The sequence below is a fragment of the Cydia pomonella genome, chromosome 14 (assembly GCF_033807575.1).
Source record: "Cydia pomonella isolate Wapato2018A chromosome 14, ilCydPomo1, whole genome shotgun sequence".
In the NCBI taxonomy this organism is placed as follows: Eukaryota; Metazoa; Arthropoda; class Insecta; order Lepidoptera; family Tortricidae; genus Cydia; species Cydia pomonella.
This window is the reverse complement of record NC_084716.1, coordinates 6195100-6214252: the sequence shown is the minus strand read 5'-3', so window position 1 is coordinate 6214252 and position 19153 is coordinate 6195100. Positions and strand designations below refer to the sequence as shown.

Here is a 19153-nt window from a genome sequence, read left to right as displayed (position 1 = left end):
CCATATTACATCTACGAAATGTAATCTATGCGCCAAAGAAAATGGCGTACCACCGCGAGTGTTTAAAATGACGTTTCAAATTAATCTAAATAAGCTTAAAACAAAACAAAATTATTCGAAGTGTATTGTTATTATATTGTTTTATTATGTTTCTAGATATTATTAGAATACATTTTCATAACGCATAAAGGCATTTTTTTTTTTTCGTTACATGTGTGGTATTTCGCCAGTATAGTCGGAGACGTACTAAACGCAATGAAGTGAGGTGTGGAATCATTTTGTAGGAGATGCCGACTCTAGTATATACCTAAATGGTTTAGACTAGGAAGAACCTGCATGCATTTTCATTACATTGCGGTATCTGATCAATAGTACATTGTGCAACGAGGGGGGTAAGTGAAATATTGTACGAGAGTCTATATTTTGGTCTATATATTGCATTGGCATTGTGAATGTTATCTCGCTTTGTGTGGTAGGGCACAACACAGCGGATGTCATTCCAGATCTAGAGCAGAGCCCAACTAGGGAAGTACCTCCACCTTACAGAAAACAGCAGCCAAATAACACTAGACCCTACTCATAGTGTTGTGTTCCTGCCGGTGAGTGAGGTTGCCAGAGCTCAACGAGGGCGAGGGGGGTTTAGGGTCGGCAATGCGCATGTAACTCCTCTGAAGTTGCAGGCGTACATAGGCTACGGAAACTGCTTACCATCAGGCGGGCCGTATGCTTGTTTGCCACCGACTTAGTATAAAAAACTCACGTAATTGAAGATGCATCATAGCTAAAATGTTTGCTCAGGTATGAAAAAAAAGTAGAAACAAATTGTCAAACCATAAGTAGTTCGTGATCAGCAGCGTTTGGCTTCATCAAATAGATACAGAACCACATCAGCTGCTTCGTCACGTCACCTAAATACCATACTAACAAATGATGTAATCCGCAACGGGCTTCATCAATCTTGACCACTAAATTAAGCTAGGTAAGGTAAAGGTGCCACCCCGGATTACGGCCCAAGCGTCCCCATGAACTGGCAGCGTTGCCCTAGTTGCCGACCCAATGCCCACACCAGCTCCTAACGCAGCGGCTTACGTGGGCGATGACTCGCGAACGGTATTCGGAGATTGCCCAAGTAGGACACTTCCATAGGTATCAAAGAATTGAATTCACCCGCGCCGCTTCGCGTTCGCGAGTTATTCGGTCAGGTAAGACACTGCCTTAGGCGGTTATCATTTCGTTGCGGCGTACGGACGGAGCGACGAATTCGCGTGCGTGGACGACTCACCACGACGAACTGCGTTTTAGTACGGAGTAACGAAGCTCGGTAGTATGGCACACCCTGCGGCTCGCATCGCATCTCCAAATCGTAGTGCAATTTGCACCTTCGCATGGAGAGGCGGACTCAGTGTGTATTACCATGTTACCATGCAGATATTGTATACATCATCATCATTATTTTAGCTTCCAGTCGCTCATTGTTGAGCATAGGCCTCTCTTCGTGTACGCCACTTATCCAACCTTATCAAGCCAACAAACGCCAGGCGCTTCTTTTATCCGAAAGCATACAAATCAGTACAAAGTTAAAAACCGCAGTACTGGATGCCACTCCGAAGTGCGGAGCAGTGTGCTAACCGGTAACCGGTAAGCCTGCACTAATTTTATAATAACTATATTATAATATATTACCCCTACCGCCATCTATCGGCACTAACAAAAGTTTAACAGCTGTCTCAATTGTCTCAAAACCAAAATAACTGCAAAATAAACAATAAACTGTGCAGCCTGACATCACTAAGGCGTTTTTAAAGATTATTAACTCGTACGGAATTCTACACGTTTGCACTATGCAGTTCAAAATGTTCAAATGCGATTTGCCAAATGGCCAAAGCATTTCAATATTCATTATAATTAACTATTTTAAGGAGAAACGATTATCGGTGCTCCTACTTACTAATGTTTATTGAATAAAGGAATACAAATAAATATTTGAAAGCAACTAAAATGAAATTCGAAATATACCATAAATATACATTTAAAAAATATGCAAGAACGTCTCTAACCTGTCAAGACAATTTATTGTTTTCCTTGTATTTTCCTCCTAACTTTTTCGGAGAAACGATAATATCAACACAGCTTCGAATTTAGCAATTCACTATCTCACGTCCTCATATGATTTTATATTATTTCTTGTCCTAATTTTAAAACATGGAGACTAATCTGCAGCACGAAGACTTGCTGATAAAATTGCGAGCAAAGCTGAATGAAGAAAGGATAAAATTATGGGAGTCACCATTTACCTTGGCCGATCAATCTATTTCGGAAAGCTTAAAGGTTAGTTCTTTGTTTACACAATTGTTGCATCGTTTTTGTTCTTAGAATTGTAATGATTTTATCTCAGCGGCTAACGGCGTGTCGTATTTTTGCGACGTAATTTCTGTGAAAGATTTGCCCTTTCCAATAAAATACAAAATATATAGCAGTTTTCAAACTATGATGCAATGTTGTTGAAAGTTATTTTGGATTTAAGTCTTGTTGGAAATAATGTTTAGTTATAATTCCTTATTATACAGTCGCAATCAGATATTTTAGAGTGGCCAAAGTGACCACAAATATCTGAACACGCCTCTATTGTCAAGGGGCTAGAGTGCATGTTCATTTACTTTTGAGTTGGCGGCACCGTTATATCTGATGGGACTACATGCACACAGCACCCAGTATTACAACCAGTACTCTTGAAATGAATTGTAACAACTTCTAGCACTTCCTTTTAAGACTACTTCCTTTGTCTTAATGTGAATATGAATTATAAATTATCATTTATTAAGGTCCGACCGAGAACGCTTTTTTTGTCTCGGCCGAGACCGAGACCGAGAATTTATACAATAGAGAAAAAACACGAATTTTGCACTAAAATTGTTTTTATAATCGAAATTCGACGATTTATCAGAAAAAGTTATCATAATCAATTCCTAGCGCTATTAAACAGTATTTTTAGGGTTCTGTAGCCATAATGGCAAAAATCGAACCCTTGTAGTTACGTCATGTAATATGTCTGTCGGTCTGTGCGTATGTCACAGCCATTTTACTCAAAAACTATATGGTATATTTTATAACCAAAGTTGGAACGTAGGTGTAGATGTATTATGTAAGTCGCTTCTTAGTTTCGAAAAAAATAATGTAAAATATATTTTCAAATATATACTCCGTATAAATGTAACAAAAAGTAAAAAAAAAACATGTGGCTCATCATAAGATAGGTCTTTAAAAATACAGAAAGGTTGCTAAAACGTTTTTTTTTTATTAAATAAATACTTTTGACAATAATCGATTTAAAAAAAAAATTGTGTGATCCCTCTTACTTTTGAACCGGGAGAGCAAAACCATTAAAAAAATTCTAAATAAGCAAATAATTTTTCAGGAAAATTATTTTGAATATGGAAGAGTTATAAAAAAACTGATCTTCTTATTAAAACGACAAAAGTGCCACTAACATACGCTCTTTTGCTTGTACGGGTTTTTTGTATTATATGAAGGTACGGAACCTTCCATTATGCGTGGTCCGACACGCACTTGGCCGGATTTTCAGTACGGATGTGCACAAAAAGAGGTAAAATAACAATAATCAAAATATAGAGTTATATATTGTAACTTTTAACCCAAAATATCCGCCACAGGTGTCGTTTTGTACTTACCTACTGCTTGCTTTTTCCCTTTGACACAAATATATTTAGTATCAAAATATCCAGTGTCATCTTCCACTCACAACAAGTTAATCTAAATTACATCCCGATAACAATATACACCCATTTATTCATCAATAACAACTACCACAAAACGAAAAAAACCAAATGAACAAGTCATTACTTGCAACCGCGCCTATCCGATCCCAACACTTAGTATTTGATAAGTAATTGGCTTAAAATGTGGCTATGAAACCAATTTAAATCACAAAAAACGTCACACCAACCGGGCGATGCAACCAACGAGTGGCTTAGACCCTGGGGCTCGTGCGCGGAAAATTCAAATTCACCAATGATAACTCATTGCTTATTCTCGGTCTCGGCAAGAATCTCGGCCGAGATCTCGGCCCGATTTTTGGCCGAGAATGCCGAGACCGAGACCGAGACCGAGATCTCGGTCGGACCTTATCATTTATTAATTAATACAAGTAAAAACCTACTAAGTAACCTATAAAACTTAAAATATAAAAATTTATGAGCATCTTGTCTGCGCCTGTATTTTTGATAACATCTTATACAATATGTTGTTATATTTATTTAAAAAAAATTACAGGACCTCTCCAAAAAGTTCGCAACAGAACTCTCTCTTCCCGACAAAGATGTCTTGAGTGCATTGCATGAGTTGCAGCTTCATTCCATTGAGCGGTCCAAGGCTAACTCGGAGTTCAAGGAGACGGGACTGGCCACTCTCCGAGTGAAGGCTACTGTGCCGGGAGAGAAGCCACAGGTGCTGAAGATACAGCAGACGTTGGAGTCAGTGGGCAAGGGGCTGATTGAGTCTGTGGCTAAAGCGTTGGATGTTAGTGAGAGTTGGTAAGATCTAACTTATTAGATATACAACATGTATATTTTGTGTATATTCTGGCTTGTATATATTTTGACAGCAACTTTCTTGTAATAATTTCAATTGCTTTTACACTATGGCCTATTTCATTTAATTTGTTGTGATCCTGCCTGTAAAGGGTGAGCCTGGATTGTATTGGTATGATTAAATAAGACAAATCTTCATGTAATTTCGTACCCGCAGCTACACAAACATGCTTCATGAAAAAATCTAAGTGGACTTCTACAGTAGAACTAAGTTTTGGTTTTATTTTTACTATAAGTTCATTTTTTTGTCGTGATAATGTTTTGGCGAAAAATTTGGGTTCTAAAATGGCGAGTCAATTTCAAAATGTGTTGAAATTTTTGTGTAAGCTTCTGACATATTGTACTTTTTCAGGGTGAAATTAATATATAATGGTAAAGTTATACAACCAGCTCCAAGTCTGGAGGATCAGGGAGTCAAAAACGGGGTTCAAATCATGGCTCTAATAATGGCTGGTGAGTACTTTAAGGAAGACCGGTCTAACAGGGAAGATGTGGTCAATAGTTAAACATATATTAACAGCATTTCACCGTCTGCCTGTTTCATCATCCAAAAGGCTGTAAAGAGACCAAACCTTTACAGTACCATGTCTACTTCAAACCTCCACACTATTGTTGTCTATTCAAAATGGAATAATGTCATGAGGTGACAACCAAAATTCAGTATTTGCAAAAGAATAATTAAACACCAATCAACTTTGTTTTGGTAGTACTGTACGGTTCAATATGGCTCTGAACTAGTGGTAGTAATTAGTGAGTTTACTAACACCTAGTTTGTTTCACAACCTCCTTACGCTATGAGGTAGAGAGAATAGATTTCCCACAAACATTATGAACGTTATTTCAAAGCGATTGGGTTCAATTTTGCATAATTTCTGACACTGCTATGTACATTGCTATGCTAACCTGGGCTTTTGCCATACTAGTGTAGCATTCTGAAAGAAAATAGTCAGACTTTTCACAGTTAAATAATATTTATTATCGTTGTTTATCCCATACACTTATCTGTTTCTTTGTAGTAAACCCTGAAGAAGCTAAAAAGGAAGATCGGATGTATTTGGAAATGAAGTCTACACGCGATGATGCTATGCTACTCTCAGAGTATGCTGATGATTTTGAAGATGAAGAGTATATTAAGGTACGGTATTTTGTCCAGATTTCCGAAGCTGTAACTTTGGCACAGATGATTAATTTTTCGATGGTGAATAAGACGACTGAAATTTTGTTAGTAGTTTGGCAAATACGCCGCCGTCGCCATATCCATCAGTCAATATATTTAGCACTATGAGTGTTTAGTAACTAAATATTTCTCTGTCTAGTCAATGCCATAGAACACTAGCGAAAGAAAGATGGTTTGGGTGTAAAGAAGACTTTTCAACACACTAACCCAAAAAAAAAATTAATGTCAGATATCAAACAAAATCAAATCAAATCCAAATGAATGTCTTTAAATATTTGTCATTCAAAATCATCATTTAAAAGTCAATTCTACCAGCTAACATAAGGAAACAACTGGCAAGTTTGCCCCACATGAACAATCAAGAGAGCCTGTACCAGCTGGTGTGGTGACTTAGTTATTTACGATACAAGTGCAGAAAATAGGAAAATCGCAACGAGTGGCGATAAAATACAAATTACCTATTCGCACGTGTGTCGTACAACATTTGACAGTAGGTACATATGGCTCTTTAAAGTTTCCACATACGCACGGAAAGTGCTCATTACTGCACGTGTGCGGGAAAGTAGCACCATACGTACTGTAAAAGACTTTCTCTGTTAGTTTTGTATTACAACATGTTAGTCAAGTAATTGCTTTGCATAATATGTGCAGTGTACTTATTTTGTATTTCTGATGCACTATCGGCCAGAGCGAATGAACTGTTTAAATGTGTTTGGCAAAAATTTCATTTTTGATACAAGCTTTTGTTGTTGACTGTACTTTTCTTACCACGGGCAACTAATACTCATCGAGATAATTCTAAAAACTCCAAAAACAATTTAAGCGAAGGTTGCGTTGTTTCATCACAGAGTTCCTATGGGCACCTCCTGTCTCCATCATCAGATCAGCTCGATGGTACCATAATATTGCATTGTCACCCGACTTACATATATATGCAAATTTTCAGTTCAATCGGAAATTTGACCCACTTCCCGGGTCAAATTTAGTTTCCAAGATTTGACACTAACAAAATAACATAATACATACTGGGGCCATTCTACTTTTCACTGCAGGTTATTGCGATTTCAAAGAATCTTGTAATTTTAATATTCGTAATGCGTTTTAACTTATACTAGCTACTAAAGCATGATAAGCCCAGAATAGGCCTCAATATTTAACCAATTGTTTTTTTTTATTTTTACAATTTGTAGCTTAGAGCATGCAAACATACAACTATGTTACCGTCCCTGCCCTTTTATTTATAATGACAAATTTGTTACTTATAAAAAATATGTATATATAACAACAGATACAATGTTTTTACCTTGGTTCCAAGGTATCGTTAGTGCGGCATTAAAATATGCTTGTGTTTGATATATACTTACAATTAAAAAAAAATATATAATTTACAAATATAATAATCAAATATTTGCTTATGGGGATAAAAAAACCCGCAGTAAAAAGTAGAATAACCCACTACAAGGACAAATTAAATAAAAGCTTATAATGAATCTTAGCTTAGGATCTGTAAGACTGTAAGATATTTTTTTAGTTGGAAGATCAATCGGGCAAGACAGTAGAGCTGCCTGCTGCGGAACGGCGAGCTCTGATGGTCGGCCTGGCGCTACACGAGCGAGGGCGGGCGGCCGCCAAGAAGAAGGACTACCCGCTCGCTCTGGTTTTGCTGCTAGAAGCTGATCGACAGCTGAGGTACCATCATTAACTGTCTGTCTGTGTGAAAATGAAAGAGCAATAGTGGTCTCTGTCACTCTTATAATCGACAAATGATGGTCAGTGACTGACTGTCTGACATGCAACTTCGCTATTAAGATATATTCGGAATAACATCTAAGAACAGTAAAAAAAATATCATTTTCTTTTGATTAACAAAATCTTCTTCTCAGCATATTCGCGTCCACTGCTGAACATGAACACTCTTTCATGGATTTTCATGTTGTTCTGTATGCGGCGGTTCTATGCTAGGTCGGCCCTGCCGTCTTTCTGATATCGTCCGAACATCTGACTCGTGATTTTCCGTCACCTCGGCTGCCCAGTCAAGATCTCTAGAACAGTACTCGCTCATCGGTCATCATCCCTGCGAGAGATATGGCTGGCCCATTCCCACTTCAGCTGCGCAATTATTTTGGTGATGTGTGCTTTGTGAACTTTTGTGCGTTGGCGAATGTCCTCATTCTGAATTCTATCTCGCAGCGCTATCCCGAGCATCGCGCGCTGCATAGCTATCTGTGCCACTTTTAGCTGGCGGACCCTTCCGACACTCAACGTACATGCATAAAGAAATGATTAATAAAATGCTGGAGACAATCTTAGCATTTTCAAGCAAAGAACATTTATTTTAAGTTGGCCTTGTGGTCCTTAAGAAAAAAATACTATTATGGTTTCTGATTTTTCTTTAATACTCGATGTATACAACTGTTTGTCAATGTTTGTCAGTTACACGTATATCAGGAACAGCTATTGGTGCTCATCTATCTAGTTTATCGGTACCGGTCTATAAGTAATTCTTTTTCTCAATATCCTTTGTAGGTTACATCTTAACCTTATTCACAGTGAATGCAGCTCGTCAATCCTGGCTTCAGTCGACAACGTGGCCGTGCTGCAGCTGGACATAGCCTGGTGCTACCTGTGTCTGCAGAGTCTAGCGGCGGCGGGCGATGCAGCGGCGAGGCTGGCGCGAGCGGAGCGCGCGCTCAAGCGGAGCTATGGGGAGGATCATGGACGCGTGCTGGCAGTGAAGGGGACTGATGGTTAGTGAGATATAATGTGCAGCTGGACATAGCCTGATGCTACCTGTGTCTGCAGAGTCTAGCCGCGGCGGCGGGCGACGCGGCGACGCGGAGCTATGAGAAGGAAATTGTATTTTTTTTATTTAAAAATACTAGTGAATTATGTGAACGGAATGTCCAGGAATGTTGTCATCACTATTTAGCAGAAATTTCTATTGTAGCTTAGTCCACGTTACAGTTTCGTTTTTCATGGCAGCACCTTCTTCCAGCCAACGAACGCGCGCTGATGATGCGGCTGCACCTCCTGCAGGGTATCGTCAGCTTTCATCAGAACAAGCGGGATGAAGCACGCCGGTTGCTTGAGAAAGCGGAGAGTGAGCTCAACTCGCTTAGGGTAAGCACTATTCAAATTACTAGATTATTTTGTTCTTTCATTCTAACATATTTAAGACGTCCAGAAGTCCCCAAAACAGCTCTCAAGCCTTGGCGACGTGTTCTTCTAGCTGCGTAAACTGTGTCGCGAAAGAACTCTCCACTGCCCTGCGCTCTTTGACTACTTAAGGTGGAGTAGGCTTAGACAGCAGAGTTTAAAAAAATAATAGCGCTTTTTTAGATCATAATACGGTTGCCAAAAAATATGAACAGCAATCTCAAAACCTTTCTCTAGTATCTTCATGCATTCGAAACCTGAGTTTGTGACTTTCGCTCAATATAAAAATCACCCATGTTGGGTCTAAAACGCGCCTAAAAAGTTTTTCAGAAATTTTATTTTTAATGGAAGTCGTTAATTCCGGGCACTGTTCAAAAGCCGAAGATGAGGATAAAACCTTACATTTTGTCAAAATCTTACAAGCTCGGTTCTTATTAAATGATTCACATAAACAATATTGAACGTATGGAAATAAGTAAATCGCGATTTTGGTCGTGAAATAAATAGTCCTCCATGCCTTCTAGTGCGACCAGTGGGTGTGGTCGCCTTAAGGCCCTTGCGCACCGCGTCTTTTTAACGTCGTCCCAAAACGCGTACGTATACGCGTGCGTATTTAGGGCGCTCCCAGCTTAAATCCCTGACCAACGTCGCTCAGCAGTGAACTTTGAAACTTTCTATACAATAAAATTTTGCGAACGTTTTATCGGTGATAGACAATTTTGGTGCAATCGACCCGAGCGTACATCGATTTAAAAGCATTTTTATTCCCATTCCGTTAAGGTCGACGACGGCGCGGTATCAGCGCTTATGGAGCTGGGCTGGTCGCTGAGCTGCGCGCGGCGCGGGCTGCGCGCAGCGCGCGGTGACGTGGCGGCGGCGCACCACTACCTGGCCGACACGTCCGCCGCCAGGGACCTGCAGCGCCGCAAGCACAAGCAGGACAGGTATACAACAGTAATGGGGCTGGGCTGGTCGCTGCGCGCGGTGACGTGGTGGCGGCGCACCACTACCTGGCCGACACGTCCGCCGCCAGGGACCTGCAGCGCCGCAAGCACAAGCAGGACAGGTATACAACAGTAATGGGGCTGGGCTGGTCGCTGCGCGCGGTGACGTGGCGGCGGCGCACCACTACCTGGCCGACACGTCCGCCGCCAGGGACCTGCAGCGCCGCAAGCACAAGCAGGACAGGTATACAACAGTAATGGGGCTGGGCTGGTCGCTGCGCGCGGTGACGTGGCGGCGGCGCACCACTACCTGGCCGACACGTCCGCCGCCAGGGACCTGCAGCGCCGCAAGCACAAGCAGGACAGGTATACAACAGTAATGGGGCTGGGCTGGTCGCTGCGCGCGGTGACGTGGCGGCGGCGCACCACTACCTGGCCGACACGTCCGCCGCCAGGGACCTGCAGCGCCGCAAGCACAAGCAGGACAGGTATACAACAGTAATGGGGCTGGGCTGGTCGCTGCGCGCGGGTGACGTGGCGGCGGCGCACCACTACCTGGCCGACACGTCCGCCGCCAGGGACCTGCAGCGCCGCAAGCACAAGCAGGACAGGTATACAACAGTAATGGGGCTGGGCTGGTCGCTGCGCGCGGTGACGTGGCGGCGGCGCACCACTACCTGGCCGACACGTCCGCCGCCAGGGACCTGCAGCGCCGCAAGCACAAGCAGGACAGGTATACAACAGTAATGGGGCTGGGCTGGTCGCTGCGCGCGGTGACGTGGCGGCGGCGCACCACTACCTGGCCGACACGTCCGCCGCCAGGGACCTGCAGCGCCGCAAGCACAAGCAGGACAGGTATACAACAGTAATGGGGCTGGGCTGGTCGCTGCGCGCGGTGACGTGGCGGCGGCGCACCACTACCTGGCCGACACGTCCGCCGCCAGGGACCTGCAGCGCCGCAAGCACAAGCAGGACAGGTATACAACAGTAATGGGGCTGGGCTGGTCGCTGCGCGCGGTGACGTGGCGGCGGCGCACCACTACCTGGCCGACACGTCCGCCGCCAGGGACCTGCAGCGCCGCAAGCACAAGCAGGACAGGTATACAACAGTAATGGGGCTGGGCTGGTCGCTGCGCGCGGTGACGTGGCGGCGGCGCACCACTACCTGGCCGACACGTCCGCCGCCAGGGACCTGCAGCGCCGCAAGCACAAGCAGGACAGGTATACAACAGTAATGGGGCTGGGCTGGTCGCTGCGCGCGGTGACGTGGCGGCGGCGCACCACTACCTGGCCGACACGTCCGCCGCCAGGGACCTGCAGCGCCGCAAGCACAAGCAGGACAGGTATACAACAGTAATGGGGCTGGGCTGGTCGCTGCGCGCGGTGACGTGGCGGCGGCGCACCACTACCTGGCCGACACGTCCGCCGCCAGGGACCTGCAGCGCCGCAAGCACAAGCAGGACAGGTATACAACAGTAATGGGGCTGGGCTGGTCGCTGCGCGCGGTGACGTGGTGGCGGCGCACCACTACCTGGCCGACACGTCCGCCGCCAGGGACCTGCAGCGCCGCAAGCACAAGCAGGACAGGTATACAACAGTAATGGGGCTGGGCTGGTCGCTGCGCGCGGTGACGTGGCGGCGGCGCACCACTACCTGGCCGACACGTCCGCCGCCAGGGACCTGCAGCGCCGCAAGCACAAGCAGGACAGGTATACAACAGTAATGGGGCTGGGCTGGTCGCTGCGCGCGGTGACGTGGCGGCGGCGCACCACTACCTGGCCGACACGTCCGCCGCCAGGGACCTGCAGCGCCGCAAGCACAAGCAGGACAGGTATACAACAGTAATGGGGCTGGGCTGGTCGCTGCGCTGCGCGCGGTGACGTGGCGGCGGCGCACCACTACCTGGCCGACACGTCCGCCGCCAGGGACCTGCAGCGCCGCAAGCACAAGCAGGACAGGTATACAACAGTAATGGGGCTGGGCTGGTCGCTGCGCGCGGTGACGTGGTGGCGGCGCACCACTACCTGGCCGACACGTCCGCCGCCAGGGACCTGCAGCGCCGCAAGCACAAGCAGGACAGGTATACAACAGTAATGGGGCTGGGCTGGTCGCTGCGCGCGGTGACGTGGCGGCGGCGCACCACTACCTGGCCGACACGTCCGCCGCCAGGGACCTGCAGCGCCGCAAGCACAAGCAGGACAGGTATACAACAGTAATGGGGCTGGGCTGGTCGCTGCGCGCGGTGACGTGGCGGCGGCGCACCACTACCTGGCCGACACGTCCGCCGCCAGGGACCTGCAGCGCCGCAAGCACAAGCAGGACAGGTATACAACATTAATGGGGCTGGGCTGGTCGCTGACCTGCGGGGCGTTGAATCCGGCAGATCTGAGGACCTACCGCCAACAATGAATCACAGATCTATAGCCAACTGTAGCAGAATCTTCCAACTGACAGGTCTCACAATATACTTCGACTCGCAGACTATTCCGAGCTCTTTATAATAAACCTAATTTTAAAATACATTTTTCTTTACAGAGAACGCAAAGCCCTTGGCATATGCGAGGACGGTACTCCAGTCAACAAGCAGCTGGTGGACGCCCTAGTCGGGATGGGGTACACGCGACGTCTAGCAACTTTGGCCTTGAGGAGCAGCAATAATCACGTGGCAGAAGGCGTCAGGCTGATTCAGGAACAGCCTGAACTGGTGAGACTTACTTATAACTTATGGATAACTGTTGGAGCATACTTACAATCTAGGCACCATATCAATGCCTGCTCAAAGGTATATGCGTGGACGGTACTCTGTCAACAAGTAGCTGGTGGAAGCTCTAGTCGGGATGGGTTACACGCGACATCTTGAGGAGCAGCAATAATCACGTGGCCAAGCGCGTCAGGCTGATACAGGAACAGCCAGAATTGGTAAGTTACTCTGTTGCCAGCAAATGTTAATCTTTTGGTGGAATCGCACCGTATGTTGTCGAAACTGTCGCGTTGTTCAGCAATGCATCACTGTAAGTCAGTTCAGGAGGCAGCTCCGTTCACACTTTATACATGAAGTTGGCCAAACTATAAAAGCCCTTTTGCACTGAAATTCATCACTTTCAGTAAATATTTTTGAGGGGCCAATAGTACTAATTTAGCGAGAAAAGTAGAATTACAATTCATAGTCTCCAGTGTTGTTATTGGCGTTCAGACGAAAAGGGACGAGCGCGCGAAATCGCCTTTCCATGCAAACGTAGTCCTAATTTCCCTCTCTGGATTTATATTTAATTTTATACTACGTCGGTGACAAACACGCACACGGCCCGTTTGATGGTAGGTAGTCTCCGTAGCCTATGGACGCCTGCAGCTCCAGCGGTCTTACATGCGCGTTGGTAACCCTAACACTCCGTACCCACGTCGAGCTCTGGCAACCTTACTCACCGGCAGGAACACAACACTATGAGTAGGGTCTAGTGTTATTTGGCTGCGGTTTTCTGCAAGGTGGAAGTACTTCCCCAGTTAAGCTCTGCTCTAGATCCGGAATGTAACCCGCTGTGCTGTGCCCTACCAAACAAATCGAGATAACATTCATAGTCCCCAAAAAAAATGCAACCAAAGGGGTATCGCTGTGATTAATATACATCAAATTATGTAAAAGAAAACATCATGTCAATACAGAGAGGAAAATGGGGACTACCTTTGTATGGAGAACCGATTGTCCCCTTTCCTCATAACGGAATAATCTACAAAAAATATGTTATTTACAGTTGGAAGACAGCGACATTGAAGATGAGGCAGATGAGAGTGAGTCGCCAAGCTCAGAGGAGTCCCTCGTTGAGCCGGACAACAAACTTGTTGCTGAGGTAACTTTCACACTAATAATTCAATGTTAATGTCTTGTTAAAGAATGTTCGCAAACTGATGTTTTTTGTACTACATTTTTGTCTACTGAGATTTGTTTTATCAATTGTTAATAATTAATTAGGTTTTATAGTAAAAAAAGTATTAATTTAGATGTCTCGTAGAAAAAGTATTGTATACAATAGTAATATAATCAAGCTTTTCAATCTCGTACCTTACTTAGGTAACTCAGCAAGCATCGTTTCCTAAACTTGACTTGATTGAAAAGCTCTTTATTATATCATTATTGTATAAAATACTATTGTGAGGGAATTTATAGGGCGTATAAGCGATTTGTGCGATAAGCGAAGTGATCTTACTCGACTTTGTTGCAAAGAATTTTAAATGAAAACCAAACTTCGCACAGTAATTACGTCATAGTAAGCGGTTAGTCAGTATAAGCGGAGTAATAATATTATTTAAACAGATTCCACTGTACTAAAGTTATTTTACAGAATTTTAAACATCTAAGATTCCCAGTTTGCTGATTTACCTTCCTGGGGGCCATTTATAGTCAAGATTATAATCGTTGATAGAATAAGCCAATCAAAACATAACCATTTATAAGGCATAAAGTCATGAATTATGCAAATTTGAATCCTTTCACTTTGAAATAAGGTGGGAAATATATTCCCTCTGCCTTGTCAAGGCTTAAATAATGTATGGCATAGGTTTTACCCGTCGATCCCTAGAAATGTGTAATATAATGGGTTTTTTTTCTTAATGGGTTGGTTGCTAGTATTTTAAACTAAATCTCATAGAACAGGACTATAGATAGGTAACCTATGCTGGTGCTGTCTATGCAAACCTTTGATGGCTGGGCACTCTGGTCTGGTGGCCCGGTCGAGGTGATCGTTTTTTTCGTGAATGAGACCTAAATGTGGGGGGCTGTGTTGCAGCTGGAGGCCATGGGGTACCCGGGCGAGGCGGCGCGGGCCGCGCTGCGCCGCGCGCGCAACCACGTGGCCCGCGCCGTCGGCCTGCTCGCGGCCGGCCAGGGGCGAACAAACGAAGGTAACTCTGAGTTGAGTCCCATTCAGGGACCAGTCCAATCCTTCCCACAAAAAAGCCTTTAAATGGCTTAGCGCCACTTGCGCCATCCCCCTACCCCACGGTTAACCGGTTAAACCATTAACTCAGTGTCAAATTGTACTGGTAACCATCCAGGTTTAACCGGTTAACTCCGGGTTAGTGGGATGGTGCAAGTGGCCCTTAGTTATTTATCGAATAGCCCCAACGATTTGCTTTCCCTTTGAATTGCTGCCCCCTTCATTTTGCTTATATATTCATTCACTCATTAAATATATATTAATATTGGAAGGGGTTTCCCTTTCAGATTTACTGCTACAATGAAAGGGTATCCCCTTCCTAATTCAAAAAATTTAGTCATCTGTGCTAACAAACGCGCTACCCGGTACTTCACTTAAAACATAAATTTGCAATATTGATTCTATTTTTATGAATAGAAAATTGAAAATGGCATAAGCGTTATAATTAATACCTCTTCAAGGGGTAAGCGCTTAGGAATGGGTATCAGACATTCGAAGGGAGAACTGCTGACCCGTATTATGAAGCACTTATAAAGCCAAATGAAAGGGTTTTAGAGAACAATGGCTTTGGTAATCAACGCCTTTCGAAACACCCCTTCTATAGTAAGTAGTAATATTCAAATACAATTGTTATATTGTTCATGATAATAATTATGACGATGTGTTAGTTATATGAAGAATTATTATTTAAATTTACAGCTTTGGACACAACCGATGCCGGGAACCCCTCCACTAGTGCCGCTTCCACCACCAAAAAGGAAAAACATGTTAAGAGAAAGAGGGATGACAAGTAAGTACTTTTCATAACCTCGATTATACGGAGTGCTCTTTTTGATTTGAGGCTTAAGACTTTGACTGCCAAAGACGTCACCTGACGCTCGAGGCTTCAGCCGAATATCAACCTTCGTGCATTCGGACAAGGTTCACTATCGCATAATAACTGCTGGAGAGCTCCCTATGGCAATTAGTCCTTTTATTTTTGCATTAACGTTTTCTTCTGACCAATAGTCATTTATTACACGAATAAATAAAAATGACGAGGTATTTTCTACATTTAATTTCTTGTGTTGTCGTATCCGACATCCGATATCAGATCGGACAATATGACACTCTTACAACGTAATACGCTGAATGGCATACCCACTTACAGAATATTACTGACTTTATGGTAATATTACAGAAAGCGAGAACGCGAACAGGCTCTAAACCGACTGACATCGGTCATCCAACACGACGAAGATGATCACTTAGACACTTCGCTGGTTGACGAGGAGGACTTCCTCGCGCAATACAAGTCTCTACTCTAAAACGGTATACGATACAATTTCCTTTGTAACTTTAGAGCGCCTTCAGACATTTAAGATTTGAGACATCGTGAGAAATCGACATTGTACCTTGTAACAAAATGACTCCGAGTACCATTTTGCTTGCGTCCGTGTGAATAATAACTGGTGTTTTCTTATTGTATCTGTGACAGTGTGATCGCATGCAATTTAACGCTATCAAGTTAAAAGTTGTCCTGGAGCGTAACTAAAGCTGTCGTAGGCATGATAATAATTGAAATAAAATGAAATATATCCGTGCATTAGAACGATAAAATGGTATTTAAACTGTCATGCGTTAATAGTATTAGTATAACATCAAGCTAATTTACCGGTTTGACTTACATATTTTAGTCACTTGCGCGACATGTTTCGGAGAGCCTAGGTCTCGATTTTCAACCAGTAACAGTGCATTGAGCAGCTGTCACGATGGCTGGTTGGGGGTAACTAAAACTACGTGAGTTAACCCGTAAGATTAGCTTAACGACAAAATGATGGAAAATGAGGTTTGGTGATGAAAGGCTGTGGTTTAAAAATGGAATTGGTACTTATGAATCACTATTTAGTGGAGGAATGATAAAGAGCTGATTCATTATTAGGGTATTTACCGTTTAATCGTCAGATGACAAGCAAGTCCCTAATTGGGCGATAAGACCGCCTGTTGTTCCTTTTAATTGTATTTCATTTTCTGTATTTTTTAACTGTCTAGTATATAATAAAGAATATAAACTTACCTACTTAATTGTAAAAAATAATTAAACATAAATCAACCTTGTTTCGGTACTAGTACGGTTTACCATGGCTGTCAACGTGTGATAGTAGTCGTAATTAGTGAGTTTTGGTTGTCACCTGACGATATGCCATTTTTTTTATATTAGGGCGAATCAACTTTTGACCGTCAGTTTTGAGTGTCTCTTGCGTTACTCAATATGTCTCAGGGGTTACCGAAAATCGAGCTTGTAATATGTACACAGTTTTTGTTTATTAGGTTAAACAGTTTGGGCCTTGAATGTGAAACATATAAAATCTATTATCTAATGGGAACATTTTACAACGAAGTTTAAAAGATGCAGAGATATTTGTGACGGTCAAAAAGTTGATTCGCCCATTAGTCATTGTGTTACCACTTAGGAATATAATTCTTGATCGTCATAAAAAATATATATTTAATATAGCTACTAAACTAAGACATAGTAAGTTTTCGTAGTAATACAATGTTGTAAAAGTCTACCTCTATGTCCCTCGAGTTTATTTTGTTCTAAGGTTGTGTAAAAAAAAAATATATATATTTTTGGGTGCTCTTTTTGGAACGAGAAATCAAATATTATTTGTAGATTGTTAGTCGATCGGAAATCTAACTTGCCATATTATAATTACTGAACTGTTGTTTCGTGGAAAAGAAAATTGTTTGTATTTTAGGAACCCAGTAAATAAAGAGGCTATATATAACACTGCAATTTTGTATGTGTTCTGAAAATATATTTAACCGTCACATTTTCTTTAATCTGTAGAATTAAAAATAAAACCCACAATACACTATCCTTCTGAAAAATACTAAGGCTATCGAGAACAAAGTGTATATCTTAACTACGTGTCATAAATGGTAAAATTATATGTAATATCATAATATATTATATTTAAAGTGCATTTAACTTATTGTTAGTGAATTTGATATAAAAGTACAGTAGGCTAGTTAAATATTAAATGTTAGGTTATAACTCAACCTGACGATGTCGTTTACATATAAAAAAGAATTCGATGACTGTTGATATTAATTCAATGCATTATGTATTTAAACGAAATGAAACTGAAGTTTATATTGCATTGTATTCAAACTAATACCTGTTATGAACACTTGGTTAAGGTAGAATATGGATTGATCCCATCCCCATTATTGCCAACGCCATTCTCTTGATCCGGACAATCAACTTTTGAGTTACGGAGGGTAACGCAGGAGACAAAAGTGAAAATATTTCTTAAAATAAATGTTTACTGTGAATGTTATTCTCTGGAATTAATTAGGTCAGTTGAATATGTATTATGTATATGTACAGTGTGTTTTTTTTGTGGGTCACTATTTAAAATGGTGATTTTTAAGTGTAACGCAGGGGACATTTTCTTGGCAACTGACTGTTATTAAGAGTTGATTGACCGTCACATTCCTATATGTAGGTATTCTGACTATTTGTCCGGTTTCCTGTATTCGTCCACAGCTCTATGTTATACATGTGTTATGAAATAAATGATATTATTGTATTAAATTAGTCTTATTTAATAAATATAATTTGATTACAAACCTATTTAAATTACCTATAATTAGTGTACATGTTAAAATTGTCACAAATGTTGCTTAGAACTTAAAAATATAGTGGCATACGTGATGTACGAATACGAATGCGTAATTTTGGCAGTTATATAACGTCGTGTGACAGGAACAAAATGATTATTTATAGTGTTATGTTTTTCCTGTCACATAATATTATATAACGTAACATAGGCAGTCAGTCAAGAACCACCATAAATAGGATACGTACAATATACTCGTAAATGCAAGAAGTAAAAACATTAGTTATTAAAAAAAAACACAGGAGGACGTCGAACATAAAAAAAATTAAGCAAGAATATCCTTTAATTAGACCGCTATTTGCTGTCGAGTTAGCTTAGGATTAGGACCTATATATATCTCTTAGGGCTACTTGCACCATCCCACTAACCCGGAGTTAACCGGTTAAATTGTTAATATGTACTGGTAACCATGGTAACTCCAGGTTTAACCGGTTAACCACGGGTTTGTGGGATGGTGCAAGTGACCCTTAATATATTCCAAGGGATTTACTTCACCTCGGAGCAATAAACATCTACGTAACTTGGATACTTATTCATTCATTCATTTCATTCAAAAATCTATTTGTAAGTCAGAATCAGTCAAATAGTCGATTTTTTAATAAATTTACAATTTATGAATATAGTCCTCTTAAATACCGGTACGCGGTATTGAAATATCGTAAAAATTGGT

The 19153-nt window shown here is 42.3% G+C and overlaps 1 protein-coding gene across 1 annotated transcript; it reads left to right on the top strand.

Annotated features, from left to right (window-relative positions):
- The first annotated feature begins 1911 nt into the window (after positions 1–1911).
- LOC133524801 (NEDD8 ultimate buster 1-like) lies at positions 1912–18398 on the top strand. Its single transcript, XM_061860947.1, has 13 exons — positions 1912–2328; positions 4291–4550; positions 4960–5060; positions 5624–5742; positions 7316–7473; positions 8335–8531; positions 8780–8904; positions 9721–9884; positions 12420–12588; positions 13634–13729; positions 14666–14780; positions 15515–15605; positions 15996–18398. Exons 1-13 carry the CDS (start codon positions 2203–2205, stop codon positions 16120–16122), a joined length of 1848 nt encoding a protein of 615 aa, XP_061716931.1. The 5' UTR covers positions 1912–2202; the 3' UTR covers positions 16123–18398.
- Positions 18399–19153: the final 755 nt, after the last annotated feature.

What these genes read in the sequence shown, in the direction of transcription:
- LOC133524801 (XM_061860947.1), top strand. Translation starts at nt 2,203, where the DNA reads ATGGAGACTAATCTGCAGCACGAAGACTTGCTGATAAAATTGCGAGCA. An exon ending in ACAACAAACTTGTTGCTGAG is followed by an intron (nt 13,730 to 14,665) that starts GTAACTTTCACA and finishes GCTGTGTTGCAG; the next exon opens with CTGGAGGCCATGGGGTACCC. An exon ending in CCAGGGGCGAACAAACGAAG is followed by an intron (nt 14,781 to 15,514) that starts GTAACTCTGAGT and finishes TTAAATTTACAG; the next exon opens with CTTTGGACACAACCGATGCC.